Source organism: Eleginops maclovinus, chromosome 19 (assembly GCF_036324505.1).
Source record: "Eleginops maclovinus isolate JMC-PN-2008 ecotype Puerto Natales chromosome 19, JC_Emac_rtc_rv5, whole genome shotgun sequence".
Lineage (NCBI taxonomy): Eukaryota > Metazoa > Chordata > Actinopteri > Perciformes > Eleginopidae > Eleginops > Eleginops maclovinus.
This window is the reverse complement of record NC_086367.1, coordinates 18787602-18814896: the sequence shown is the minus strand read 5'-3', so window position 1 is coordinate 18814896 and position 27295 is coordinate 18787602. Positions and strand designations below refer to the sequence as shown.

The following is a 27295-nucleotide window of genomic DNA, read 5'->3' as shown; positions in this document are numbered from 1 at the left end:
CTTTAATAAGCTGATGTAAAGAGAGAAGTTGGGTGGGGGAGGAGAGAATCTACAGACGATGTGACAGAGACGAAGCACATATGGCCTGCCCTCTGCCATGGAAAAGGTTCAATACTCTTGCAGGGTGTCATGGGAATAATTATTTATAGAAAGTGGGACGGTTTTGGAAGATCTTAGACAGTAAAGAAAAAAGGCTTGGTTTTAATGGATATTAACCTTAAAGCTGCTTTGTAGACTGCAAGTTATACAAGCTATAAAAACCTATTGAACTAAGTTAAAAAGCACAGAACCAGAAAAGATAAAAGGTAATGTTTTGCAGCTAGTCTGTTTCCCCCCCTTAGTTCTAAAACATGAAACGTCATCAGTGGTCGGAGCTCTGGTGATGGCTGGTGTTGCTTTTGGCTGATCCCTCTCACCACAAGGCCTTTGTTACATTTCCATCAAGTGCTCGGGGGGGGGGTTTAAACAATCATGCTCTCAGAGAAGCCAATTGCTCCGAGCAAAAATGATACTCAGAGCTTACTGTTGCCTAATGCTGCAGTTAGAGGAAGAAAAGGCTATTTACCTAAATGGTTAGGATGGGTTCATCATTTGGATTAGCTGGTGTGGATAATTGACTGCCTGGTTTGAAGTACAACAGTGACTAAAGGATCCCAGCCCTCTCCTCAGTATGAGTCAAGACATTTAACTCATAAAAGCGACAATGGTGCTGATTTTGCAAATGAACGTGCTCTCGCCAAATGTAAACATGACACACTGATGTCACCTCGAAGAAATGCATGTGCAATTACACTGGAGTCTAATGGTAAGACAACATCGCATATGCCAGAAATGAATAGCAAATGTCAGGTTTTAGTGTTAGAGAGAAACAATTCTTTGCACTTTAAAAAAATGTGACTCTGTCCTTTAACACTGATAATGTGATAGTGTTCACATAGAACAAACACAGCTTATCAAACGAATGAAAGCTGTTCAACCCAAAGCATTTAACTGGGTAAAATATCCCAAAAGACACCAGATATTGGTATTAAACCCAGGCCATATATTGCTTTATAATACTCCTATTATATTAAGAAATAGCCCACTGTATCAACATTCATAAAGAACGAAGTATTTTATAGATAAGCCATTTTATTCTTGGACATATACCTCAAAAGATCTACATCTAATGCAGCTAAAATACCAGTTTTGTTTCCCCACAATCAAACTCCCTGTTCCCAAACTTGTTTTATACGCACAATACATTCCTCTAAACAGATGGGCAAAGTATTAGCTATGTGGATACACCGGAGTAGATTAAAAACCTTGTATTACAAATGATAAAAAAAGAGGTACTGCAAACTGAAAATATCAGCATGTTCTCAGCAGGAACATTATTGTTCTTCAGGTGGACTGCAGTGATTTAAATGCTGTACTTACTACTTACTGATTATCCATCCCAACTGTAGTGCTGGGACAAGTCCAAATGCTGCTGTGCTGTCGTTCCTCACAGTAAGCAGAAAGGTGTTTGCTGTTAATGCAGTGAGGCGACTAAAGACTGTGAGAGGAGCGAATGCATCGTTAATGAATGGAAACGACTTGCTTGTAATTCCACAGTCTATAGTGCCTGGCTCTATCGCTGTTTTCATACTTTGTTATTAAATGTATTGTCTTTATAATTAGAATTTCAGGGTGCAATTTATAAAGTACTGTCAGACTGTTTTGAACCAAATAAAAATAATCATAGTGTATGTCGTGACTTGTTATGTTATGCTATGTCCAGTAGTGGCTCAGTCAGTATGGGCTTGGACTGGGAATCGTAGGGTCGCCGGTTCAAGTCCCCAAAAAACAGATTTGAAATATGGAAAGTGGACGGCTACTTGGAGAGGTCCCAGTTCACCTCCTGGGCCCTGCTGTGGTGCCCTTGAGCAAGGAACCGGACATCTCCAATCCCCCCTCCCCATTGCTCCCCGGGCGCTGCACGGTAGCTGCCCACTGCTCCTAGTACTAGGATGGGTTAAGGACCAATTTCACTGTGTGTGCTCTGCTGTGTGCATGTATGTGACAATAAAGAGGGTTTCATCCTCCGATTCTTCTTCTTCTACTGGATCATATCAAATGAAAGAGAGTGTAGAAAATAATCCTGATGGACTCTTCTGTTTTCCTCCCTGAAGCTGGACGGACGTACCGATGGTGCTTTGGATTCGAGGGAGAAGCTTCTGGAGTTTTGTTTTGACTACTGCTACTGGTCGGTGGACCCTGCAGAGCCTCACTATGCTTCTCAGGAGGAGGTAATGACCTGACTTACTATCTAACCCAAACTGTTACAGTATACCCATAACATTCCCATGTACGTCCTATGGGGCATTGCCTGAATAAACAGTGCTGCTTGGAAGGATTCTCCATTACAGACAAGATGTGGTTTTGGATGTTGCAGTTTTTGTATAGTGAATGTAAGTCAATGGTTTCTGTCCTTAATAAGTTTATACTGTACACTCATTGGCCTCTTCATTATATACACCTGACAATCAAATACAACTGCTCTGCCTTTAAGACGACTTGTGGTTCTTATAAAAAATAATAATAAATGAACTTTAGCTTTACTTGATTATGAGTCTTATACAATGAAAATACAACAAACCAGTGATAATTTAGCAATACAAAGACTAACGAACTAATGAAAACACAACATTATGTCTTTAATCATGCTATATCAGGGGACATGCTGCATCCCCCCTATATGTCTTTCTCCTCACCCTGGGAATGATTGAAAGTCCAGTGTCAGAGGTCCTGAGTGATCTGTGGGGAGCATACATTGAGAGCATGTCTGACTAATATCCAAGCGCTAGTACATGGTGTGACTTCAACACCAATAGAGGATCTTAAAATCTGTTCTGAAAGTAACTGGTAACCAATGAAGGGACAGGTAATATGTGCTCTCTGTTATTGAGGCTGTTGCATTGAACAGGTGTACCTAATAAAGTAGCCACAGATTGTATGTGATTTGTTTGACCTTTGTGAAGTGCTACCTAAAGATTGGTCTTGTTTTTGTTTTATTTGCCCTCTTGTGGGTGGAGACAGAGTGCGTGCCAGTGCAGGCATTTGCCCACAACTTGACACTGGGCAAACACAAGCCCTGTCCCAAGAATAGAGCCCAGAGGAAACGCTGTCCTTGTAGACAAACCACAACACGAGGGGTGTGTGGGTTGTGTTGTGTATGTTTTTAGACAGATGGCCACTCAGGGGATATGATATCGGCTCCATCTGTTACCCAGAAGTCTCTTTGCCTCAGACATGGCACGGCTAGAGTCAGCTCGCTTTTCATGTTCCGGCTTTGATTGGGCCATTATATCTTTGTGTTGCTTTGATTGGAGGCTGTTGCTGGAACTTGAGACTGGCTCAACATCAAGAGGAAATGACGGCTAGTTTAACTCTCCAACACGTTTATTTTATTATACAAGTTCTATTGTTATTCATTTGTATTCAAGTTTGTATTGTTCAGCAGGATAGCTGCACCCTTAGCGTTATAGTCACTTTTCCCTCTCTGCCACTCCCTCTCTGCTGTTGTCAGAGCTGCCTTTGTATGAGTTTGAGAAAGACCAGGCTGTGAGGACGGCCTACACACTGTGCAGAGTAACAGACAACACAGCACTTCTTCCTTTCTCCTTTTTATTCCTCTCTCTGCCGCTGTCCTCAGCAGAATTGTGTCCAGTCACAGAGGCTTGGTTGCCACAAGACATTCCTCTGATGACCCGTGGTGGGCGAAGGACACCAGTGAAGTTCAGAGATTTAAATCTGACCCTCTTTTCCTGCACCGGAGTCCAGAGAATCGCCTCTTAAACAAAGAAATCTTTTGGATGACGACGTCAGCCGTTTACTGGTCACATCACCCCTGAATGTGTTTGAATAAAGCGTCTCCCTGGTGGATGTAAATTAACAGGGACAACTCTGTTTGTGTTGTAGGACAGTAAGGCAGATTAATGGAGCACAGAGGCAGGTGGACACTATAATTCAAGAGCCACTCTGAACTGTTTTACCAGACAAATAGCCTGAGAGAGCCTCTCTATGTGGAGGACTGAGTAGTCAAATTTTTCACAGAAATGTTACAGCAGTGTTGGGATTTGGTGTTAATCTCCCACATTGTTTTGTCGCCTCATTTCATTATGGCATTACATTTGTGCAATTGCTTTTAAATTAGTGTTCAGGTTTTGTTTTATCTAGGATCCAACCACATATATTTTTAACTCATTAATGAGATGATGTTTTCCTGCCAGAACGACATTTTCTCATGGTTCCTCTTCCAAAAATATCTTTTTACTTGCTTCTCTTCTTAGAGCGGGAGAAGGGATTGCTCTGAATATTTCTTGCACTGCGGTCCCCAGGAGACGGAGACAATCTGAGCCAGTGGTGGAAAGAACAGCTTAACTCTTGCTTTTCCACTCCATTGCTATCCTACCACACCCTGCACCCCTCAGAGAAAGGAAAAACCAGTCCCCCACCCCATTTCTGAGCTGTACATGTCCATGCATCACTGCTAGTTCAAACCAGACACCCGTGGGGGTTCCCGTCCTCATCCTCTGGTAAGGCGGAGAGACTAGACAGAAATGTGGTGTCGTGGGTGCAGACGTGGGTGCAATTTTGTCCCTGATGGCTCCCCACAAGACAACAAAATTGTGATACAGGATGCAAGGCTCAGTTTTAAAGTTGCATCTTACAAAAGTTTCTAAAAGAAGTTGAGCAGAGGCAGGAGGTGGGCTCTGCCAGGTAAAAGAAGTACGTTTGTAGAAGAGAAACATAATCCATAATGGGATCCAGCTGTTGGGGCTGTTTGTCCAAACTCCTGCCTTTTATTTTTGGGCTAAATGTTGAGCTAATAAATAGCTTTTTCCACAATTTGTTAGAAACTGTTAGAAACATGGGAGAGGGAAGTAAAGTAGGAGCAGAGGATTGAGACAGGGAATGGCAAGCGAGACCGATTAAACACTAACAGCAAATGTGAATTCCTTGGGTAGCAGGAGGAGCGGAGGGGGACAGCAGGCAGGGGAAATGGGCCGGGGGTCCACTGTGCCTCTGCAGCCCCCAGGTCTCGCCTGACAAGCTCACAGCTGCCTCGCTAAGTCATTTTTCACAGTTAAATATCAACACAAAGACGTCACTGCTGAGGATTCGTCTCAAGAGCACAATGCTGTTTTTTATTGCCAAATGGAGTCCGCTTGCCGGGGGTTTTTCCCTCTCCTCCTCTTCTCTCCCTCTCTGTGATTTGATTATGCTCACAGTGTCTCTAGGTCTGTGTGTCAGTGGCGCTGCAGACAGAATAGATTCTCTTTGTTTGAGAAAAATCATATACACACTTGAGCATGAATTCACTCAACGCAGTCCGGTCCAGTCCAGCCTGGTTTGAATTAACCACACACAGGACATTAAATAAACCACATGCTGTCCACGAAAATAGGATATCTGCACTTCATTGAAACAGGAAAAGCACCTGTGTTTTATGCATGGACTGACTGCGTTCTATCATTGAAACCAGAGGATGAGAGGGGTTGGAACCAGACTGGAAGTGGGTACATAGATGTGGATCACAAGAGGTGGGGGTAACTCTCTGGGACTCTAGGTGTTGCCCATGACTTATGTCTAAACTGATTTAGACATATCGATCGGGAATTGAGCGATGGTTTAACCAAGGCTAATGGTTTTGCTGCAGATCAAGATTTAAATGCTTGATTGTTTCTAAGGATTTCTAAACATTAGGGCTTTTTTCTTTTGCGTATCATTTATTTTCATACGGTGGTTTAGGTACGCATGTGAGAGATCTGTGGGTCCTTTCACTCATGCTGGCAAGCCTTCACTGGGCAGGACTCCTCTGGGTGTGCACCATGGCCGGCTCTCGATTTGAAATAGTGCAAGAAAAGTAGTTGAGCTCATGTCCAACTTGAATAATATTGCTCCAGTGAAGGTACCTATAGGGTACCACTGCACCCTATGGATATCACACGGGACTCCCATCAGTCTGAAGGCTGGAGAAGTCATTTCCAGCCTGCCATAAAGAGTGTGACTTCAGCCCGGCTCTGCAGGGTTGTGCTTTGGTCCCTTTAACAAGGATTGGGGGGAGGAGCGGCCAATCTCCAAACTCTCTCCAGATATGGTTTTATTTGTTTGTTTTTGAGTCCAGCCTTTGCCCCAGAGTGTGCACTGAAAAATGTGATGCACTGCCAGAGATCTTACTGCTTCTTTTCCCCCCACTTTCCTATCCTCCTGTCACTTTTTTCCCCTCTGTCCTTCGTTCCCATGTGTGGGGAGGCCTGAGTAATGAAGAGCAGCCTATCTGTTCGGCCTGCACATCTCTCTCTCTCTCTCTCCTCCCTCTCCTGCCCTCCCATGCTAATTCGACCTACAAATTCTGTCCGAGTGTGACAAACGAGAGCGTTGTTGAACTCCGGCCAAACAGCTTCCTCTCTGTCTCTTCTTCTGCACGGGATACTATCATCCTGTCTGGGTTTCCCTCCCTCCTTGTTTTACTTTCTCCCTTTTTCACCTCTGATTCTTTAACCTACATTTCTAGCAGGACAATAAAACTCCAGTGACATTTATTTTCCTGTGTCTCAACAAAAGCATTGAGCTTGTGCTCTGGGCCCAGCTGTTGTGTTTGTGTAACCCAGTTGGAAAGCGTGGGATGGGAAGCGATGCAACCCTCGCTTCTTCTGCAGCTGTCCGGTCCTCAGCATGGAGGAGAGTGAGGGGAATTGTTTCAAAGAGTTGATAACAGTTTTGTTTGTTTGCCTGAGTTGTTTTTTGCCTCTATTTGCACTTATTTTCCTCTTGCAGTCTCAAGTCTTTGAGCTCAGAGTCGTCCTCGCGGTGAGAGCTGCTGTGGAGGGAAAATGAGTTCTTTTTGTTGCGTCAAACCCGGCGAAAGCAATGAGAAGTCTTTAAATGTGGTAAAGTGCTTCACATTGCTTGTCTGGCTTTTTGCCATCACCCTTGACAACATCACACACACACACACACACACACACACACACACACACACACACACACACACACACACACACACACACACACACACACACACACACTACACACTACACATAAATACTCCTCCAGGGGTTTTGTGTACAGCCGGCCACATAAAACCAGAGCAGCTTTTGGCCTGTTCCACAGCCAGTGATTACAGGACTTAAGTCATTACAGACGCATTACACCTTTTTTGTTTATCTTTTTGTGCTATTTTTCAACTATGACTGCTCGTTCTCAACGTTTCTCACTCACTCTGCTGCTTTCCTACACTTATGTCTGTCTAACCAAGCCACCACTGCTGCCACTCTGGAAAAACCACAACATGGAACACAGTAATATTCCTGGTGCAGATCTTTGGCAAGAAACCCATCTGGTTGCTTTTTTTTCTTTCAGCAGACCTAATTTTCCTCAGAGAGGTCTGTTTTAACTTAGTTAGACCCACGTGACATTACAACTCTCCTTTTAAGATCTGTTGCCAAAGTGGGATTTCACAAGATAACATCTCTCTACAGTCACCGCTGTATTTAACAACCGTCTGTCATCACTCAAATCATGTGGCAGCATTCATTTCACGTGTGCATACATACAACACCCTCTCTTCTTTTCCATCTCCTGACACTGCATTGCTTGAAACATGAATCTTTCCGTGAGCCTTGCAATGCATCTCTTTTTTTTTTAGTTAATGTCGCTCTGTGATTGGTGTGTGTTTGGAGGATTTATTGTGCAGCCAAATATCTGCAGAAGTAGATATAGTGGGGTATAAAAAACAGTTGCTGTACAGAGCAGCAAACTGTGGCAAACAAACAAAATGCCACCACTTTCTCTCCAAAGTTTTTGTTTACCTTTTTCTACTTGATGATAGCGTTTAAATTGGAAAGTGGCAAAGCTTGGAGGAAGTGTCTTTGTATTTCAACCTGCATTTCATACATACATCACAGTATGTCATGAATCTAAGCCAAAGCAGACCGTCCATTTCTTAGCCTTCTGATACATCCTGAGCCCATTTGCTAAATTTTCTAACCACAAAGCCTTGTTTCTATTCTTCCTTCCTCACTCAGATGAAGTTGTCCAGCATTTCCTCTAAAAGAATGAAATCTATATTTTGCTTTTCCTCTTTCATTGTTAGTGTTTGTAAATGTTTTTCTCAGAGGGGAAAGCAAACTCTGAGGCTTTTGTCCCTATTGATGCTGTTTCCTCCAGAGCAGGCAGACACACACACACACACACACACACACACACACACACACACACACACACACACACACACATACACGTGCAGCAGCCTGCCTGATGACAACTCCTCCCTGCTAATGGAGGTGTTTAGTCTGTCCCCTGTGTGTTTTGAGGCGACCAACCGGCCTGCACGCTTACTACGGCTCTGGCCATGTCACTATATCTGCAGGCTGCTTTCTCTCTTGCTTCATTTGATCCTGGAGTACATTTCCATTCCCACAATGCTACCTGCCCCTTACCTCAACTGCTTTGTTCAGCCAAAAATACCTCCCAGTGCTGCAGGGGAACTGGGAAAGTAGGTTGTGGCAGGCAGAGGGCCATTATGTTCATTTAAAGAGCCAGAGCACGATGACACAAATTGCAAACCTTCTGATATAATTTGGTGTGACAGTGACGACAAACAGGAGGTTTCAATGTTTCCCAACATATGCCATGTTTAGACAAACTCAAACACACAGTTTTTAAACTGTTGAGGCTGAAAGAAGTGTATTCCTACTCTTGTCGTTTTGTCCAGAGGTCATTTAAAGTGGTTTTGCAAGCTTTTAATGAAACAAAATAGGCAAAAAGAAAACCAAAGGAGTAGTGTACAGAGAGAATCAAGTTCAGAAACGGAGCTCACAGTGGAAGTGAAGTTCCTGCTCTTTGTGTTCAGCCAGGAGGGACCCTCAGCCTTGTGGTAGCCTCCCCTAGAGTGAATTTAAGAGGGTCAACTTTAACAAGAGCTGTATTGATTCTCTGTGTTTGAGGGAGGAGAGGGTGTGTGTTTTTGAATAGTAGGATGAGGACAAGAGAGGGGAGGCGCTGCTTTTTGTCTTCGTGTTTAAGCCTCCATTCAGCCAAGACACAGGGGGCAACGTTTGGTGGTCTGGACTCCAGGGGTCTGCACACTTCCTCACAATACATTTTGTTGTGCAACTGTTGCATAACGAACCCATGGTTTCAATTTGCTTAAAAAATAATAGAATTTAGATGAAAAAATCAAGGTCTTTGGTCTTGGTAGTGCAGCTTACTTTACCTAAACACTGCTGGTGAACGAGGGCCCTGGGAAACTGAATGCAACAGCGGTTATTGAGCTGGGTTTAGAGCTGAAGCAATTAGGTTATTATTTCATTAGTCCGTTGACAGAAACTGAATCAGCAACTTTTTCTAAATTGATGTATTGCTGCGGTCACATTTCGAGCAGAAATCCCAAATAGTCTCTGTTTCCATGTCCAGATATGTGAGGATTTTATGCCTTTTACTATCGTTAAATGTATTTCTAGGAGTTTTTTTTAATGCATTTTCTGATTTATTTTAAGACAAAACAATGAATCGATGAATACATTCTATAAACAAATAGTCTGCAGGTGAATCTATATAGAAAGGTGGTAGTAGTGGCAGCCCTTGTTCATGCTAAAGGTGATGATTCCAGACGAGGAATAACGATGTTTTGGATGTCTGTAGCCCAGTGCCTGTTGGGTGATTTATAAGGTCATTCAGTACGACAGCCCCACTGGCAGCACTTTTACTAGTCGCACGTGGCTGTTGTCTGCACATGGTTGGCCAGGCTACAGAGAAATACTTAAAATTGATAAAATGGTGACCCAAGCCAACCGTTTATTTCTTTGGTTAATCTATATAGCTATATTTTAGGTAGATAGCTCAGTATGTGAACTGTGAACAAATGCTTCCAGTATCCCATGCCCAGAATTCCCATTGTCAAATGTCTTGTTTTGTCCGTCAAACAAAAGTAGTCAATATCCACTGATCTGAAACGAAGAAACGCTGCAAACTGAGAAGCTGGAATCAGAGAAGATTTGACATTGTTGCTTCTCCTCATCGGGATCAGCTTTCCTTTCAGCACTAGCAGGTTTGTCAAGGAATGTAAATTAATTCCAGCAAAAAATGTAACTCACACTCTGTCAGACCGTAAGAAGCAGTCTGTAAATAGTTTACAGCTGGAAGCATTCTTCTATAGTTTAGTCAATGGACACAGTTTGTAAATTGGGAATATATGCTGTTGTTTTTCTTTTATGAAACTAAGTTGGGTTTTGGAATTGTGTTGGACACTAAACATTTAAAGAGGTCACCTTGGACTTTGGGAAGTCATCGTAGACCTGTATTTGGAGTTTGTTCTTTATAGGTGAAATAGGTTTTATTGATTGATTTGTTGCTCTAAAACGGACTAAATGGTGTTTCATCTGCTTCTAAAAGCAAAGTTATTGAAATCATCATGTTTACTTTATTCTTGTAGCTTAAGGTGCGGATTTGAGTCTCTGTCCTGACGGTTTTCTCACTGGTTTTTGCTTCATCAGTCGCTGTCTGAGTTTAGATAAGACATGGGTCTCCGTGTGAACTTCTCAGTGTTTAACATTGAACTTTTCTCAGAGAAATCTCAAGGCTGATGAATATAAACACACTCAGGTTCACACACTCCTAAAAACAACCAGCTGACCATCAAACCCTTTTCAGGTTGCTTTCACAAGGCCGGGGACTTTCTGGAGAGCTTTTAACAACATCCAACGTAAACCTCTTCCCACCGTTTTGTAAACCTAGCGTATACACGGGCTGGGCTCCAGGTTCTCGCTTCTCCTGTCAGTCGTTTGTAGTCACACACACGGGAGGTATGTCGAAATGATTCCTGCGTTTGATCCGTGGAGGTCGTTGTAGCTTTGAGAGCGTTCCTCCCCATCTCCTCCGTTTACTTACCCACCAGTATCCTGAGCCCGGGGGCCAGGGGAGTGGACCCCCCTCACTGATCCTCAAGGTGTGTTTTGGATCTGCAGGAGAATGTGCTGTGTCTCAGCTCTGGTCCAGATTGCCCCCCTCAAGGCATGTGAATTTGGAAGGAGCTTTTGGAATGCTGACGGAGCCATATGTCCTCAGGAATCTCACGCTGATGAAGTTTCTTTGTATTATTAATGTCAAACAATGGTAACAACAGCAGAGAGGACTGATCATGTGTCCATCTGGCCTACCTCTAACCAGTAAAATGTGCACATAGAAAGTATTACAGTCAGACTGAGCTATAATAAATGACAATAAGGGGAAAACACTCCGAATGCTCACCATTCACAATGTGTTGAGTGCAGAGAGGTGTTTCATTATTCGTTAATATCACAACACAAAGATATTTGACTTCTTTGAATACTCATTTGAAGATAATTATCTGCAAATACTCGGCCTCTGTGATGCAATGGAAAAACAGGTTTGCTGCCACTTTTTCCCCGGGAACTTAATCTGCTGGTTGGGTGTTTGTCAGCTCTGGAAGTGAATTAGGTCCACATTTCTCTCCTAGCACAATTAATGATGCCAAATATAGAGCTGGAATAATTACTCACCCGCACACAAAACAGCAGCCTCCTAAAGGATCATGAAGTTGCATCATCACCTCAATAAAACAGCAAAAACTGAACATCATGTTGGTAGGGTTTATAATAAGGTTGTGTTAGGTTTGGTGGACCTAATAAACAAAGAACTGGTTGTACATGACAGTATGTGTATATTTTAATTTGCTTGTTTATAGTCGAGTATACGCATGCAATTATATCTTAAAAGTACTTTCGATTAAAGTTCTACGTTAAATTACAATTTAAAATGCAAACCTTTTCTGTTTCCATGCACATGTTTACAGTATCTTCTCATGTGATGTTTGAATACTGCTCAAAATTTGCCAAACAAATACAAAAATGAAGTAGGATTTTGTGTCTTTAGTTTTTTTTTAAAGAATTGATAAACAACATCCATGCTTTTCATTTGTTTTGTCCTTACTACAACTCATTTCTTACTCCAAACATTTGAAAACATTCACGTTTCACACACTGTCCAGCTTTTGTTTTGCATTAGTTATCACATGAAGAAAGGTAAAGTCGTGCTAATAATCTGCAGACACAAAGGAAAGTGTGAGAATGAAAACACGACCCTCAATAGATTATTTTCAGTGGGACTCTCCCCGGATCCCCATCTCAACACCTCGCTTTGAAGCATGGTTTATTTTCCTGACAGAGTCTCTTTTTCAAAGTCTTTTTACCCTCACATTTGATTCTCTCACACACACAATCTGCAAAGTTGTTTACCCAGAGTATTAACTGACCTCCCTGCTCCTTACCCAAACACCTCAGCAGGAAGCAACATTACCTCCCCAGCACTGGCCCGCCGCCACAGCATTGAAATGGAGAAACCTTGGCGTAAATCTAGACTCCAGTACAAACCCAATGCAAATTATATCAAGGACATCGACTTACACTGGAAACACCCAACAGCATGAGAGCACTTTCACATCTGCATTGCCATGAACTAACTTTTTGATTGAATCAGCATCCTTATTAATTATCTACACTTTGGACTCCACCCAGTAATTAAATCATAGTCAGTCTTTGTTTGTGTATTTTTGATTTAGTGTGTTACTGTTACTCAGGTGTTCCAGGACCTGGGTGTGTCGGTGCTGTCCGGAGCCTCTGAGGGCTACAATGTGTGTCTATTTGCTTACGGCCAAACAGGCTCTGGCAAGACCTACACCATGATGGGGACACCGGTGAGGAATCACTGCATGGCATTATGAACATAACACAAATAGTTTGAACACGCAAATGAGAATATTCTGTAATTATAAGTCTGTGGTTTTGACCCAATCTCACTTGGGAACTGTCCAAATGAAGCTGGTCGCTCACTTTCTGTTTGTGTTTTCTTTTTTGCACGATGTCAGGACTCGATTGGCTTGACCCCTCGGATCTGTCAGGTACATCAGTAGATTGTATAATCAACGTAAAGAGCACCAGGGTTGGGTGATATTTAAATTATTTCCAACTGGTCAGCCCAAGAACTGACTTTGCTTTTCACCTCTATTCTCACATTCTCTCATAGAGCCACCACTGTAGGCTATTCATATAGTATTTATTCAGGCATAGGGGGGGGGGCTGGGGAGCACTCTATCCACTGTTATGACACCAGCACCTTTCTGAAAATCTTCCTCTGCAAAAACAAGTTAGAGCACTGTGAAAAAAGATGCTTGGTGCAGCACTTTTTCTATTCACTCTCTCCTCATTGGTATAAATTGTAAAGAGATGTTGGCACACAGACAATACATGCTTTTTGGACTCAGCCTTTTCAATTACCCTGTTTTTGGAAAGAACCTTTGAAATGAGTCCAACAAAAACATGTGTATTATGGCCAAACTTCAGCTGCCCGGTCCTATTTGCCCTTGCTTTTCAGGTAATTAAATAACCAGTTGAATTATTATGGAGGTATACCATTAAGTAAGCCTAATAAAATTACAAAGATATAAACCCCCCCGAGAAGATGGACTGAGCCAATCACCAAAAGCCTAAATATTCATCAAAACTCCGAACCCTGGTGCGCTCACTGATCATTTAACTGCTTGAATATCGGATGTTGAAGTGTAAAGTGAATTGCATTTCTACTTTTCTGACAGGGTCTCTTCAGGTCTGGAGACACTTTTCCCGATGAGCAGAACTCGAGCAGAGTGGAGATCAGGTACCGAGGTTTATTAAAATGTCTCTTTTTAATGACTGCAACTGTAATTGGTTTTCCTTGTGTTGACATTCAAATTACACGAGCACTTACAAAATACTCATGCTGCAAGCTTCAGGCGAAACAATGCACATCTGAAACTGGATTCTCTTGTCAGTGTTGGATGGATCAATTAACTTCTTGTAGGCAATGTCATTTCCACAAAGCATATGTTATCCCTTATTCCTTTCATCGAAAAGTAAAATGTTGTTTATGCAATTTGAATACTATTGTGTTCATAGTGTAGTCTACGTTTCTGGGTCATTTGGTTGGCAAAAGCAGCCAATGTAACCATGACTACGACCCGGTTCTCATAAAGCCAGGGTCCATTGTGTTATATTGACCCCCCTTCCTTTGTCTTTCTATACTGCCAACTCCCAATAAAGGCTAAATGCCAGGAAGGTGAACTTGTTTTGGAAAATGCCACATGATTGATTGACACAACAACACACATGATGTGATATGACCGAGGTTGTTGACTTTAAATGATCCTCGTTGACATATTATGGAGTGTGTGTCTTCATATCAGGGTGTCATCTTATCCCTGTGTCCCTGCAGCTTCCTGGAGATCTATAATGAGCGAGTGCGAGACCTGCTGAGAGGCGGGGAGCAGAAGAAGAGAGCCTCCCTGAGAGTGAGAGAACACCCTGAGAAAGGACCGTATGTACAAGGTGAGTGATCGGGGTGAAGTAGTAGATGGCAAAGACAGACTGTAATTCCCAGGACTAAACTCTGCTGGACTTTATTTGCCTTTCGAATATGACCCATAAAAGGTTGATTCTCCTAATAGATTCTTTTGCAAATGTTTTGAATAACACTTGCAGAAAAACCACCATCACATATTGGTCCAGCAACTGTATGTACTGTATCCACTCATCATTTTAAAAATGTATACACTCAGCAGGATCATATACTTAGAGCTTGTGTCTGCAGCACTTTGAAGGGACTGAGGATGAGGTTGGAAATGAAAGCTTAAATCTTCCTCTCTCTACTCTATCATAAACACTCAGACACATCATTTAGTCAAATTATAGACTTGGACTTGTAACATGGTTTGCAGTATTTTGAGTAATGCTCGTGTCTTGTAAGTTTAGTTTACAAGTCACTGTGGTATGTGGTCAGGGATGGGATGTTTTCCTTTGTTAGGCTCTTCCTCTCATCCGGAATCGTCCGTCTTGGCTCTGACCATGACTCCTCTTTTAGCTCGTCTTACTTCTTCTCTTTTTTTTATTTCTCTTCATCCTTTCCTCCCCTTTCTTTCTCTCCCTCTCATCCGCCCCTGTCTCTATGTTTAAAGCCCTGCATCCACTCATTGTCAGTTCCAAGAGAAATCCCAGTTGACCAGAGGAAGTGAAGTCATTTCCTCCGAGGAGAACCCTTCCCCACACACTCAGGGCACATTCAGGCCTTAACTCCTCCATCAGCACATGGCCATCAAACAGAGTTTCACTGTCAATCTATTCTGTTAGAGTATTTCAAATATATTTGTGTGCAATGTTCATATTAAAAGAAGGAGTGAGTAACCACATGTTCCATTTCAATGAGGCTCTGTGGTAATGCGAGTGAGGATGCGTTCAACGGCCTGGTAAATTGATGTGATTCACGCATGGAAGCAGAACATTGTTGCTGTGGGAACATTTTACAGATCAAGCGTGACAAAGCATCGATGAGACATTTCCTGTTGGTCTTTCTTACATTTGTATCTCCCTGTTTTATTTAAATGTGTGTTTCATGTTTGCTGAAGTATTATCAGTGTCAGGTCACTTTCAGATTTATGTTTCTTTGAGGGATATTTCTACAAATTGTTAGCAAAAGTGTCACAAAGTGAACCTTTTTTATTTTGTTTCACTACTTTAACGAGTGTATCCTTATTACAATGTCAGACATGCATAGCCAACCAATGTGAAACATATCCTCTTTTATCTTTTAAGATTCATTCTTTTCAATATGTCTAAGAAGATTCTGTAAAAGGAAATTTAACTAACTCTGAAATGGTTGCTTCTCTTGCACTTAGAAGGAGTTTTCCATCAAGTTTCCACGCTAGAAATCAAGTCAAATAATAAACATATTGAGGTTGTTGTGAAACGTAACCACTCTTGGTTTATGTGCTTTTAGTTTCTCAATTTTTTTTTGGTTCTTTTTGTCTCCATCAGACCTGTCACAGCACGTTGTCTCCGACTGCAAGCAGGCCATGGACCTTTTAGAGGAAGGCATCTCCAACCGGATGACCGCAGCAACCCACAACCACGACGCCAGCAGCAGATCCCACGCCATCTTCACCATCCAGTACACAAAGGTCATCCTCTCGCTTATATAGAACTATCTGTTAATATTCCATCTACCTAATGATCCCCTTTCAGCCAGCTAGTGCTCCTTTTGGTGCAGATATCTGTTTTCAGGTGCAATGTTTATTAATATTTGTAGATGCCAGTCTGAATTCTCTTGTCTTTTCTCCACAGGCGATCCTTGAAAATAACCTCCCTTCAGAAACTGTCAGCAAGATTAACCTGGTGGATTTGGCTGGGAGGTAAACTGTTGTTTCCTTTGTTGGGTTTTTTTCTCAACATGCTTTCAGTCAAAGTCATTGACTCAACTGCCCCCTAGTGGATATTTGCTACTGCCCTTTTACAATCCCACATTTATATTTTGGATAATGTTTCGTTGATCATTGTGAATGACTCGAGCCTCATGTTGTGTTTGTGTTGTGTCTCACAGTGAGAGAGCAGACCCTCACTACTGCAGGGACAGACTCACAGAGGGCTCCAACATCAACAAGTCGCTGGTCACTTTGGGCATCGTCATATCTGCCCTTGGTAAAAAAAAAAAATACTTCTCATGATTACATTTGAAGTGCAAGTGATGCTGTCGAAGAAAGCAGCTCTTATTCGGAAATTAATCCAGCTTTGACCTAAAAAATTCCTTCCACTTTTCCTTGATCGTGACAGCATTCACTTCTCTTCTGTGACACTCTCTTCTTAAGTCCTTTGTTCTTCCTACTCCCTCTTCCTCCGCAGCCCAGAACTCCCAGATGTCCAGCAGCTGTCAGAGTATCAACAGCATGGCCTCTGAGGGCGATGGCAGCACGGGGGGAAGCCACAGCAGCTCCCTTTCTGGAGGAGGAGGAGGAGGAGGAGGGAGGAGGCACTGCTTCATCCCCTACAGAGACTCAGTCTTAACCTGGCTGCTGAAAGACAGCCTGGGCGGCAACTCCAAAACCATCATGATCGCAAGTGAGTACAAGACATGTAACTATCATAAAAAGACCTTTGATTTAGCATGTATTGCTTAACTGACAGTTTAAAGTTTATTGGAGCATGGAGCTTTTCACTTTTAATTCAAGACCTCGAGTTTGTAAAAATATTTAAACGTAAAAATAATTTAATGTGTTGATATTTATGTTAAATGTTTTTGTATGTTATCTAAAGGCTGGCTAGAAAGACAAAATTAAATCTAAAAAGTGACGATTATGCTTTTGAAAATGGCTTTATTGTTGCCACACTGGCCAAATCCCAGGCACGGGCATTTAAATCTCAATAATTCAACTTATTCCATGTGATGTTAACGCTCATTTCTGTGTGTAACTTAACTTGTGTTTCTTTGTGTGTGTGCTTGTGTTGCAGCGGTCTCGCCCTCTGCTAACAGTTACAACGAGACCCTCAGCACCCTGCGCTATGCCGCACATGCCAGAAATATTGTCAACAAGCCCCGGGTTAATGAGGTCAGTGGCTGGTAATAGTGCGGTGCCAAGACTCGATGTTTGATATAAAAGCTTTCAGCAGGTTCATGTGTGCTGTGTGCAGGATGCCAACGTTCGGCTGATCAGGGAGCTGAGGGAGGAGATTGACAGGCTGAAGAGCATGCTGCTCAGCTTTGAAATGGTATGGGGGCTTTTTTTATCGTTACAGCACAGCACTAACTCCCCAGGGGACACACCCACTCCCTGTCTTAGTACTGTAAGGCTTTCAATAAAAGAGATTCCCACATTACACGTTTTTTCAGCAAAGGCTTAATACAGTTCTTTGTGAGGTATTTAATCCCCTTGGGTGGTGACGATTGAATTGAATTGTGACACTTGTGGCATTTTCCTAAGGCGCAGTATTTTTGCTGATCATTTCCTCTCCCTCTTGACTGACAGCAGCGTAATCCCAGTCCATCCCTTAGCGATGAGAGGGATGGAAATCTCTCTGACATCGTGCTGCAGAACGAACTGAAGGTAACACAGGGTGGACATGCATGGTTTCATCCTCTGACAGATACAGTCGTCCTTGACACATCGAGCTTCATCGTGTGACACTGATTTTACTATAATGGAATACAGGGCAACATATAATCAGAAGGCTGGGGACAGTGCGCCCCACATAAAGCCTCTCTCCACAATGACTACACCACCTTAAGCCTCACTTACCTCCTATAGGTCTGTCATCCCAAACGCCAAAAGCATTGCTATCTCGCAGATGACATTGACAGGTTTGACATTTTAAAGTCTAGTCAATTCACATGGTTTAAAACATGTGAAAGGCTCATGATAAACACTTTAAACAACAAAGTTGCACACATGTTCCAACTCAGGATGATTCTTTGTAGGAAATGAAAAAAAAAGTCTCAGTGAGGTCTGTGGATTTTCTAGGACATTGTTTCCTAAAAAATAAACCACACACAAAAGATCCGTCACATTTCTTATATGTAATAAGCTCCCTAAACAAGGTTGCAATTCCTCCGCTGAATTGGGATGGCAGCAGATGTCTCAGCAGTGAATATCACAAAAACATCTCTGACACATTGTCACACTGTTGTTTTTTCGACTTTGAAACCTCTTGGGAAATGTAAGGGAAACATTGGGGTTTAAACTGTATACATCTCTTATGAAACACAGATTGATATAGTTTATTAAAATACAAAGAATACATTTTTCTAAATAGTAGGGAGTATAAGATGTAGCAGTGGTGGCTGTTTTTGGTATTATCATTATTAGATATTTACCACTCTGCTTTGAGCCGCCTTTCTTAACTACCTTCCTTTTATCATCCTCCTCAGGTGGAGCAGCTGACGAAGGACTGGTCGGAGAGCTGGAGAGACAAGAAGGAGCTGCTGGAGCAGTACAGCCTGGACATCAACCGAGACCGCGCCGGATTCCTCATCAACTCCCTCCGACCACACTTGGTGACTCTCGATGGGGATGTCCTCAGCACCGGGGTCGTCTTCTATCACCTCAGGGTAATGATAGTATATGTTTAACACTTAATATAAATATTGATATCGTTATGCCTGCCTGCTGTATTAGATGGTATTAAATGTGTACTTTCCCTCTGTCTCTCTCTGTCTCTCTCTCTCTCTCTGTATATTTCCTTTCATCCCCCCGGACGCATCAGTCGTTTGAACTACATGATGCAAACTCCTCTTTCCATTTGCTCTACTTTTCTCCAACTCTAAAGTCACTGGTTTGTCAGCTGCCTTGACTAAAACCATCTCTTTTTTTCCCACTTTCTTCCCCCTACCCCCCCCCCCCCCCCCTCCTCCTCCTAGTATTTCTCTTTGTTCTGCTAGAAAAACTCTTGAGAAAAGGTGCGTTTTCTACTGTCTTTTCTTTTCACTCTACCCTCCAACTGTCCTGTCGTTCTCTCATTTCTGCGAGAGTGTATGTGAGTGTGTGTCTTTCGCAATGCATGAAGCTGGGTTGGATAAGAGGCTCTTAGTTCTGAGGCTAGGACTCGGGGGAGCTTAAGCCGTCCTGATTTTGACAATGACAAGCATACCCTTAGGCCTGACAATTACACTGTTTCCTGCATTTGAAGAGCGGAAGCCACCTGGGAACACATGTGGTCCTGACACCATATAGGAGAGCCTTTAATCCCATTAGATAAGACTTCAAAGTAAACAAATGATGTCTTTTCTGTCAGCTTAGGGGGAGATTAAAATTGAAAGGACAATAGTTCTCAGAATTATTGGATAAAAATCCTGTCATTATATCCACATGTGCTTCTGTTTTGAGCACATTTAGCTAATGTCCAGAATGCACAATAAGGGCTTCGATGTTTTTTTGTTTTTGTAGATTTGGAATATGTTTTAGACAATGCTTTTCTTTCTTACAGGAAGGAATTACCCACATAGGACCTCAGGAACAGTATAAAGAACCACAAATAGGTATTATTTATTCATTCATTCTCCATGTTTCTTCATCCTGATCCCTTTTCAAACTGTATAACAAGATTCCTTGTTATGAATTCTTTCACATTACCATGTTACAACACTGCATTATCACAGAGTAGAAACACAGCATACTGAAGGCTTTAGATGAAACATGCATGGACTGTTCAATTTTAATTAAATGCTGCATGTAGTGCTGAATATATTTGGCAGTACAGTAGCTACATCTGTAAAGCTTTCTCAAAGTGCAATTGTGTTTCTTGTGCGCCCTGCTTGTAGTTCTGCAGGGCAGTGCCCGCTGTGAGATTGAAAACCACGGAGGTGTGGTGACACTCAGGCCGCTGCCCGCCTGCGTCTGCCTGCTCAACGACAGAGAGGTCACAGAGCCCTGCAGACTGGCTCAAGGTCAGCTCCAAAGTTTGTTTCCCGCTGCTTCTTTGGAGTCAAAGCACTCAGCAAAAGGAAACTGTAGCAAGTTTTTTCCACTTATACCACTTTTATTTGGCTCACAATAAACACAAACTCTTATTTTATCATCCTATGGCAGCTATTGTCACACTCATACCTTTGGAAGATTAGCTCATTTTTGGCATGTGTAAGAGAGAAGAGGATGAAGTGATAAAATATAACAGTTTGCTTCTGGTTAATTTATGACATTTTGGTTGTTTATATATAACTTGTTTTTGTGTTGCTAAGCACACAAGTCCCACAATTCCCTTCACCGAGCAGACTGTTGCTGATGTTTTAAACTACCACATAGACAGGTAACTAATGAGTGTACATTAGATAGAGATAGATAGAATCGGAGGATGAAACCCTCTTTATTAGTCACATACATGCACACAGCAGAGCACACACAGTGACATTTGTCCTCTGCATTTAACCCATCCTAGTACTAGGAGCAGTGGGCAGCTATTGTGCAGCGCCCGGGGAGCAATGGGGAGGGGGGATTGGAGGTGTCCGGTGCCTTCCTCAAGGGCACCACAGCAGGGCCTAGGAGGTGAACTGGGACCTCTCCAAGTAGCAGTCCACTTTCCATATTTCAAGTCTGTTCGGGGACTTGAACCGGCGACCCTACGATTCCCAGTCCAGCCCCTACTTAGTGAGCCACTGCTGGATTAACTAATTGCTATAAACTCAATTATTGCGAAACACATTGTGTATGAAAACTGCATCCTGTGAGCAATTTGTGATGTAAAAATATATATAGTAGAAAGAACAACAGAGCTGATCGTGTCATTGACACAAAGAGAAGCATGAAATCTGACCTGAGCAGACTTGACACTGAGCATTAAGGCTGTCGTGTAATAAGTGCACCATGTTGAATATCACATATAGGTTAATGTACAATTATATACACACACTGAACACATAACATATAGGGGTAATGAAGACTTGTATATGCATGCATATTTAAAGGGGCACAGATAGATTCCTCCCAAGGGTAAACACACAGACACACACACACACACACACACACACACTGCTACACCGCAGCCATACACACTCTGTCATCGGCTTACATCCGCACAGCAACGGGATGAGCACAGCTTGAGATGTCTCTCTGTCTCCAGGGACGGTGATCACCTTGGGAGGAGAGCATAAGTTCCGCTTCAACCACCCGGCAGAGGCAGCCGTCCTCCGAGAGCGCAGACGGGTGGGTGCTGCTCCGCTGAAAATAACAATGATGCAGCGGTTAAGATTGCAATCTGGATAATATTAATGATAAGAGATGAATGAGATGCTGCAGTAGATAATAATGAGAAGCTTGTGATGCAAAATATAGAGGGCTCGACATGGGAAAGTGGCCTGTGTGATTAGCAGGTGAAACCTTGTATGGTAGCCTCTGCTTCTGTAGAAATGCATGTGTGAATATATATATATATATATATACCTGTAATATATGTGTTGTAAAGGTGCTTTGAGTGGTTGCAAAGTTTGGAATCAATTAACATAAATGTTTCTGGACATTTTAAGTGTTTTTAAGTTTTCATTTTTCACTTCTGGTAAATTTTAAAGTCGATATTTTCTTCGCTTTTTTAAGGCAAGTGAAGTTGGGATGAGCTGCACATACATCGATCTATGTCCCTCGACCCCTGACCAAAGGTAAATGCTGCATCCAGAAATACAAAAACATATTTTTCATTCTGTTTGACTGTATATGTGTTGTGAGAGCTTATTCTGCCGACTCACAGCATACATATTTGATAACAGATACATGTGGTTTGAAATGCTCACGCTTCAGAAATAGGGCAATGCTTCAAACCTATTCAGTTCAGTTGGTAGTATGGCAGGTGTTGCCATTAGCCACCACCATCGTGAAGAACCCCAGTTAGCTGTTTACAGTACGAGTCAGTTGTTGCTTGGTAACTGCTAAGACCCTGACCTGGAAACCAACAACAGTAGCTTTTACTTTAAACCTGCCACCACCTAAATATTTCTATAACTCTAGACATGAAATTGTACCAAGGCGAGGTGAAATGATTTATTTTACAATTTTTCGACTATCAGGTTCTCATTTTATATTCTCACCTGGATCTATGTGTCTGTTTTATAGTGCCGAAGAAGTGAATCCTCAAGGCCAGCAGGGTGCCTGTCTCTCCCCCAGTGAGGAGCCTGCTGCCAGGCAGCGTGTGCAGGAGCAACAGTGCTACGTGGAGAGCTTGCGTCAGGAGATTCAGGCTGAACAAAGACGGGCTGAGAGAGAGCTGGAGAGGGAGCAGGCCCTCCTCCGACAGCAGCACACTGAGAGTAAGTCTACACACACTCAAAAAGTTATCTATCACTCAGAAACCTGGGAGATTTTCGAAGTTCTAGATAGTTTTAAAGCCACTGGATAGTTTTGGTGGATATTTTTTGTGCAGGTTTAAAACTTTCATCACTTATGACTTCTTTCTGTTGATCTTTACCCAACAGTCCAGCAGTGGATTTTACAGGAGAAGCAGCGACTAACAACTGTGGAGCAGAGAGTCACCCAAGAGTCTGGGATCCAGGCCGATCTTATCCCTTCACCCCTCCTGGAGCGAGTGGCAAGTCAGGCGTCTCAGTATCAGGAAGGGCAGAAAGAATATCGCCTTTCCCGTGTGGTAAGGGCAAGGAAGAAGTCTGTGCAGGAGGAGCTGCTGAAACATCACGCCCTCTGCCGCTCCGAAAGCCGAATCCGAAGGAAAAAGTTACACTACCAACTGGAGAGAATCGCACGCAAGCGCCATATGTTGGAAGCTAAGAGGGAATTGCAGCGGCTGGAAAATTCTCTGCCTCCAGGACCTGAGAGCCCAGAGTCTCCTGAGTTGGGGTCTCCCACAAAGCTCATGGAAAGACAGTTTGTCTCTCGTAGACACTCATTCTCAGCAGATCTTCTGTCCCGGCTTTACCCACAGAACACGCCTATCTTCAGGTAAACGCATAAAAGACAATTGCATGGATGGAAACATGCAGACGTTTTTGCTCAACTAATGTTGGCTATAGAAAAGAAATCCAGAAAACAATTGCGTTTTGACTTTTGTTGAGTTGAACAATTTGACAGAAATACATTTATATTATAAAAGTATTTAAATGATCTTGGTATGATATGTTTTTTTATTTTTGGTATTGACTTTTTACTTAAATCTGTAGAGTTACATTCTGACATTTTGCCGTATAGAATATTGTTATGTTGTGCCTCCTGCGATTCGGATATTACCCTATTCCAACTGTCATAAAATTACAATTCATTATTCGGCCCTAAATATCTGAATGTTAAAACGAAAAAAAGGGTTTTAAAAATACATCTCTCTTTCCTTGACAGACACTTCCTCAAGAGAAACAGATCCACAGAACTGACGTCAAATCCCTTCACAACCTCTGACTCCAGTAGCCACAAGGAGTGGGTTTCTGATGAGTGCCTTCCCCGGGAAAGATCCCAGAGTTGTTCTGGTAAACTCTTCTCAGTACAAAGTCAAGCCTGCCGGAGTAGAGCAGGCTCCTCTGAAAACCTCACGCTCACACCCAAAGTCAAGCCTCAAGCTCAGCGCTGCCGGGAACGACCAGAAAGAAAACCTCTGCTGCCAAACAGAGACCTGACCTTTAAGAACAGATCGGACCAGAACTCGACGCTTTCTCTTAAGTCTCCACTTGGAACTACAGTGCAGCCCGTCAGCAAAGAAAATTTACAAGAACCCAAAACACGCAAAATCAGCTGTCAGACTGTCCCGTGCATCAATACTGTAACTCAGCCCCATGCCGGTAACAGCGGGCTAGACACCATCAGGAAAACTTTCTCTCACTCTGTGGGGCCCAGGTTAAAAACGGCTCTCTCCAAAGTTTTCAGAAAACCAACATCAGGTGTGAACGGAGCACCAGGCCATAAACGTCTGGGGAGGATAGCGAGCAAATTTCACTGGAGACAAAGAAGAGACAGAAGCCTTAAAGATGCGAAGAAGACCCAAAGACATTGTGCTGTTAAAACAGCTGTCTCATGCGAGGAACTCGACCAAAAGACTCAGTTTGAAGACGTAAAGAAGAGGCGGTGGCATAGCACTGAGGCTTTGACGAGCAAAACCAGCAGATGGGTGGAGACACAGCAGGGACTGATGCAATGGGAAGAAGAGCAAGAAGACAGGTATGAGGTAACGTCAGACTGTGAGAGCATTTTCTCTCTCGATTCGCTGTCCTCTGCTTATGTGACGGCCCTCACAGAGCAGCTGAGACACGAGGAAGCAGCCCAGAGTGAACCAGAGAGTGAAGACAGTCAGATGTCTAGAGACTCATTAGCTGTGGAAAGCAGTGGGAAATACAAAACAGCGGAAACGCGTTGCCAAACAGTGGTGCCAACGTATTCATTTGTGACAGATTCATCCTTTTCATCCATGAGGCTAGATAAAATTGCAGGAATCAGTTTGGAGACAGACAGCCATCAGAAACCTCAGGCAGAGACATATTGGAGCCAGGAAGGCTCTCCAAAATCAAGACTAGGAGCAACGGGAAAGCCTTCTGCCCTCAGCCCATTAGTAGCAGATTCCAGAGGTAGAGACACTGTACACAAATTGATTGAGGACTTTGGGAACATGCAGACCACTTCCACCATTAGCCCACGCTCCCTGAGCAGCTGCAGTCTGAGGGAGCCAGAAGACATGCTGGCACTCACTGATGCCTGGTCCTCCACTGAGGCAGCAGACAGTCCCATGATTAATCAAGATTCTCTTCCTTTCCAAAGTAAAATGATATTCAGAGGTGAAGAGAGCAGCAGCACCAGTACCAGTCCAACCAGCTTAAACCAGAGCGGATCAAGAAGCTGTAGCTCAGCATCCACCAGCACTGAGGGTGTTAATGTAACCGTGCAGAAACATGGTCTTCACGTTGCTAATGGCACATCAGAAACATTGGATTTCCAAGAGTCTTGGATACTAACAAATCCAAATGAAGCACTAGGAGGTTGTAAGGCGCTATCAGAGGAAGGAATGGCAAAAATAGCAAAGTCAGTCATAGATACTGTAGGCTATAGCTGCATCAAAAGTCCAGCCACCTTATTACCCTTAAACCAAACCACTTGTGTGTCCCTCTCTGAGATCCAGTACACCAAAGAACAAGCATCACAAGTAAATAAGGTATTTACAGATGGCCCTGAGAGGGTGGCCGCTAATTCTTCAATGTCCTCCGACCCTGAATCAGGTGGTCCTACTAACCAAGCAGATATATTGAGCAATATGTCTAATGCTGCACCTGCCTTCAAACCATCCATGGAGGATAAGGTACTATGCAGTTTAGATGCAGAAAAGCTAAAAAATGTTCAGCAATATGAGTTTGGGAACACCAAATACGTGTCTTTTACGACAGACACAATGTTGGACCAGGCTGGAACCAAAGTCACCGAGCAGCACATTTCACTACAGCAGGAACTTGTTAAATCTGCTTGTAAAAATTCCAGGAAGAGGAACAAAGACCAACAGGAGGCTTTCATCGGCAGCCTGAAAATTCCAAAACGGAGTGACGGCGGAGAGCTGGTCACTTTCTGCTCCGCTCCAGTTGGCAGCCCGGATGATTTTTGGCCTGCTGACAATGATAACACTAGCGACTCCAAAGAGGAACAATCTGCCGCGGAAGCTGACAGCCCCGGATTTGATTCTGTTTGTACTGATGGCAGCTTAATACCAGACACAATGGCTTCAGAAGCACCGCCAGTTTGTACACCCATGAGTGGGAAACTTGGACGGATCTTTGACGACTCTGAACGTCGTGACAAGAGTCCACAGAGAGGTAGCTCAGCAGGGGAGAGGGAAGTAGTTGAAAAGAAAGATGTAACAATAAAGGGAGTAGATGCAAAAACCAAAGGTGGGGAATCACAAATTGATGACCCCAGGAAACATCAAGAAAGTACAAAACACATATGCAAGTCAGAGGCTATTTGTAGCGCCATTGACCTGAGAATCTCAGAAGTGGTCAAAGAGCACAGGAGATTGTCATTGATGGGCAGCGATGATGGCGGGAAGAGTAGGGGTCAAAACATAAAGGCCTTCACTGCTTGTCATGTTGGCTGTAATACTGAAGATAAATGGATAACAATAGAGGGTAGAAACGAGGTGAGTGATGAGGTGAAAGGAGCAGCAATCCTTAACGAATGCCTTTCCCTTGAGAGGATGGTTAGTGAAAACACGATGGACAAAATTGGACAGCTTGCATCAGACCTGCCAGCTGAATTGAGGATGAGCCATGAGAGCAACAGGCTCAAATCTACTGAAGGAACACAGAAAATCGACCATGCTCATAATTCATCTGAGATGACATCAAACAGGCCAGCCAGGGATCCTTATGTTTTCCAAAAGTCCTCTTCAAATGACAACATGCAATCAAGTCTGGCAATGAACGGCCATGGAGGGTCTGAGCACTCTTTCAACCCTGCCTTGCAGCCAATTCATTCCTCCTCAATGAGTAATTCCTCTATTAACTCTCAAGGAAACACTGTGGAAAAAGATGCGTTGTGTCAAGAAATTAAGGATTCCGGTCAACAAAATGTACCATCCCAACTTAATCCTCTCATCAGTGTTTCATGCTTGAATAAAGAGGACACTCGGAGCTGTTATTCTGTAAATGAGGTCGGTATGGGAGCCTTTTCCACTGTTGAAGACAAACACAGTTGTTTGCACAAACAGAACTCGCCAAGAACAGTTCAACAACACTTGCAAGACTCATCTGGAGCCAAGATTTTATGTAATGGTGAAGTCTTCAAGTCAAACCTGATGGACACTGCTGCAGCCAGAACGCATCCACTGATGATCCTTTCTGTGTGAAAGGGTTGGCTGTGGATGGAAATGGGGAAACGGTCAACCCTACAGCGGTCAAAACTCATGTAACAGCAGAGGATGAGATCAGCTGTCCACAGACTTCAAATAACTTGTCTCAGACTTGTGTGGTCAACATGAATTACAACAACAGATGC

At 43.0% G+C, this 27295-nt stretch overlaps 1 protein-coding gene across 2 annotated transcripts in view; it reads left to right on the top strand.

The window, feature by feature from the left end:
• The window catches only part of stard9 (StAR-related lipid transfer (START) domain containing 9), a 31090-nt gene extending 3944 nt beyond the window's left edge, over window positions 1–27146 (top strand). The window contains exons 3-22 of one of the 2 annotated variants that reach the window (XM_063909036.1): window positions 2154–2270; window positions 12626–12742; window positions 12914–12946; window positions 13640–13701; window positions 14296–14408; window positions 15891–16033; window positions 16197–16264; window positions 16453–16550; window positions 16752–16967; window positions 17358–17455; window positions 17538–17615; window positions 17876–17950; window positions 18772–18951; window positions 19827–19878; window positions 20161–20286; window positions 21456–21538; window positions 21926–21987; window positions 22439–22632; window positions 22798–23278; window positions 23669–27146. In XM_063909036.1, coding sequence (XP_063765106.1) covers window positions 2154–2270; window positions 12626–12742; window positions 12914–12946; window positions 13640–13701; window positions 14296–14408; window positions 15891–16033; window positions 16197–16264; window positions 16453–16550; window positions 16752–16967; window positions 17358–17455; window positions 17538–17615; window positions 17876–17950; window positions 18772–18951; window positions 19827–19878; window positions 20161–20286; window positions 21456–21538; window positions 21926–21987; window positions 22439–22632; window positions 22798–23278; window positions 23669–27146 — 5874 coding nt within the window. Of the gene's footprint in view, window positions 1–2153; window positions 2271–12625; window positions 12743–12913; window positions 12947–13639; window positions 13702–14295; window positions 14409–15890; window positions 16034–16196; window positions 16265–16452; window positions 16551–16751; window positions 16968–17357; window positions 17456–17537; window positions 17616–17872; window positions 17951–18771; window positions 18952–19826; window positions 19879–20160; window positions 20287–21455; window positions 21539–21925; window positions 21988–22438; window positions 22633–22797; window positions 23279–23668 lie in introns of both variants that reach the window. The other variant, XM_063909035.1, reaches the window with a different exon arrangement.
• Window positions 27147–27295: the final 149 nt, after the last annotated feature.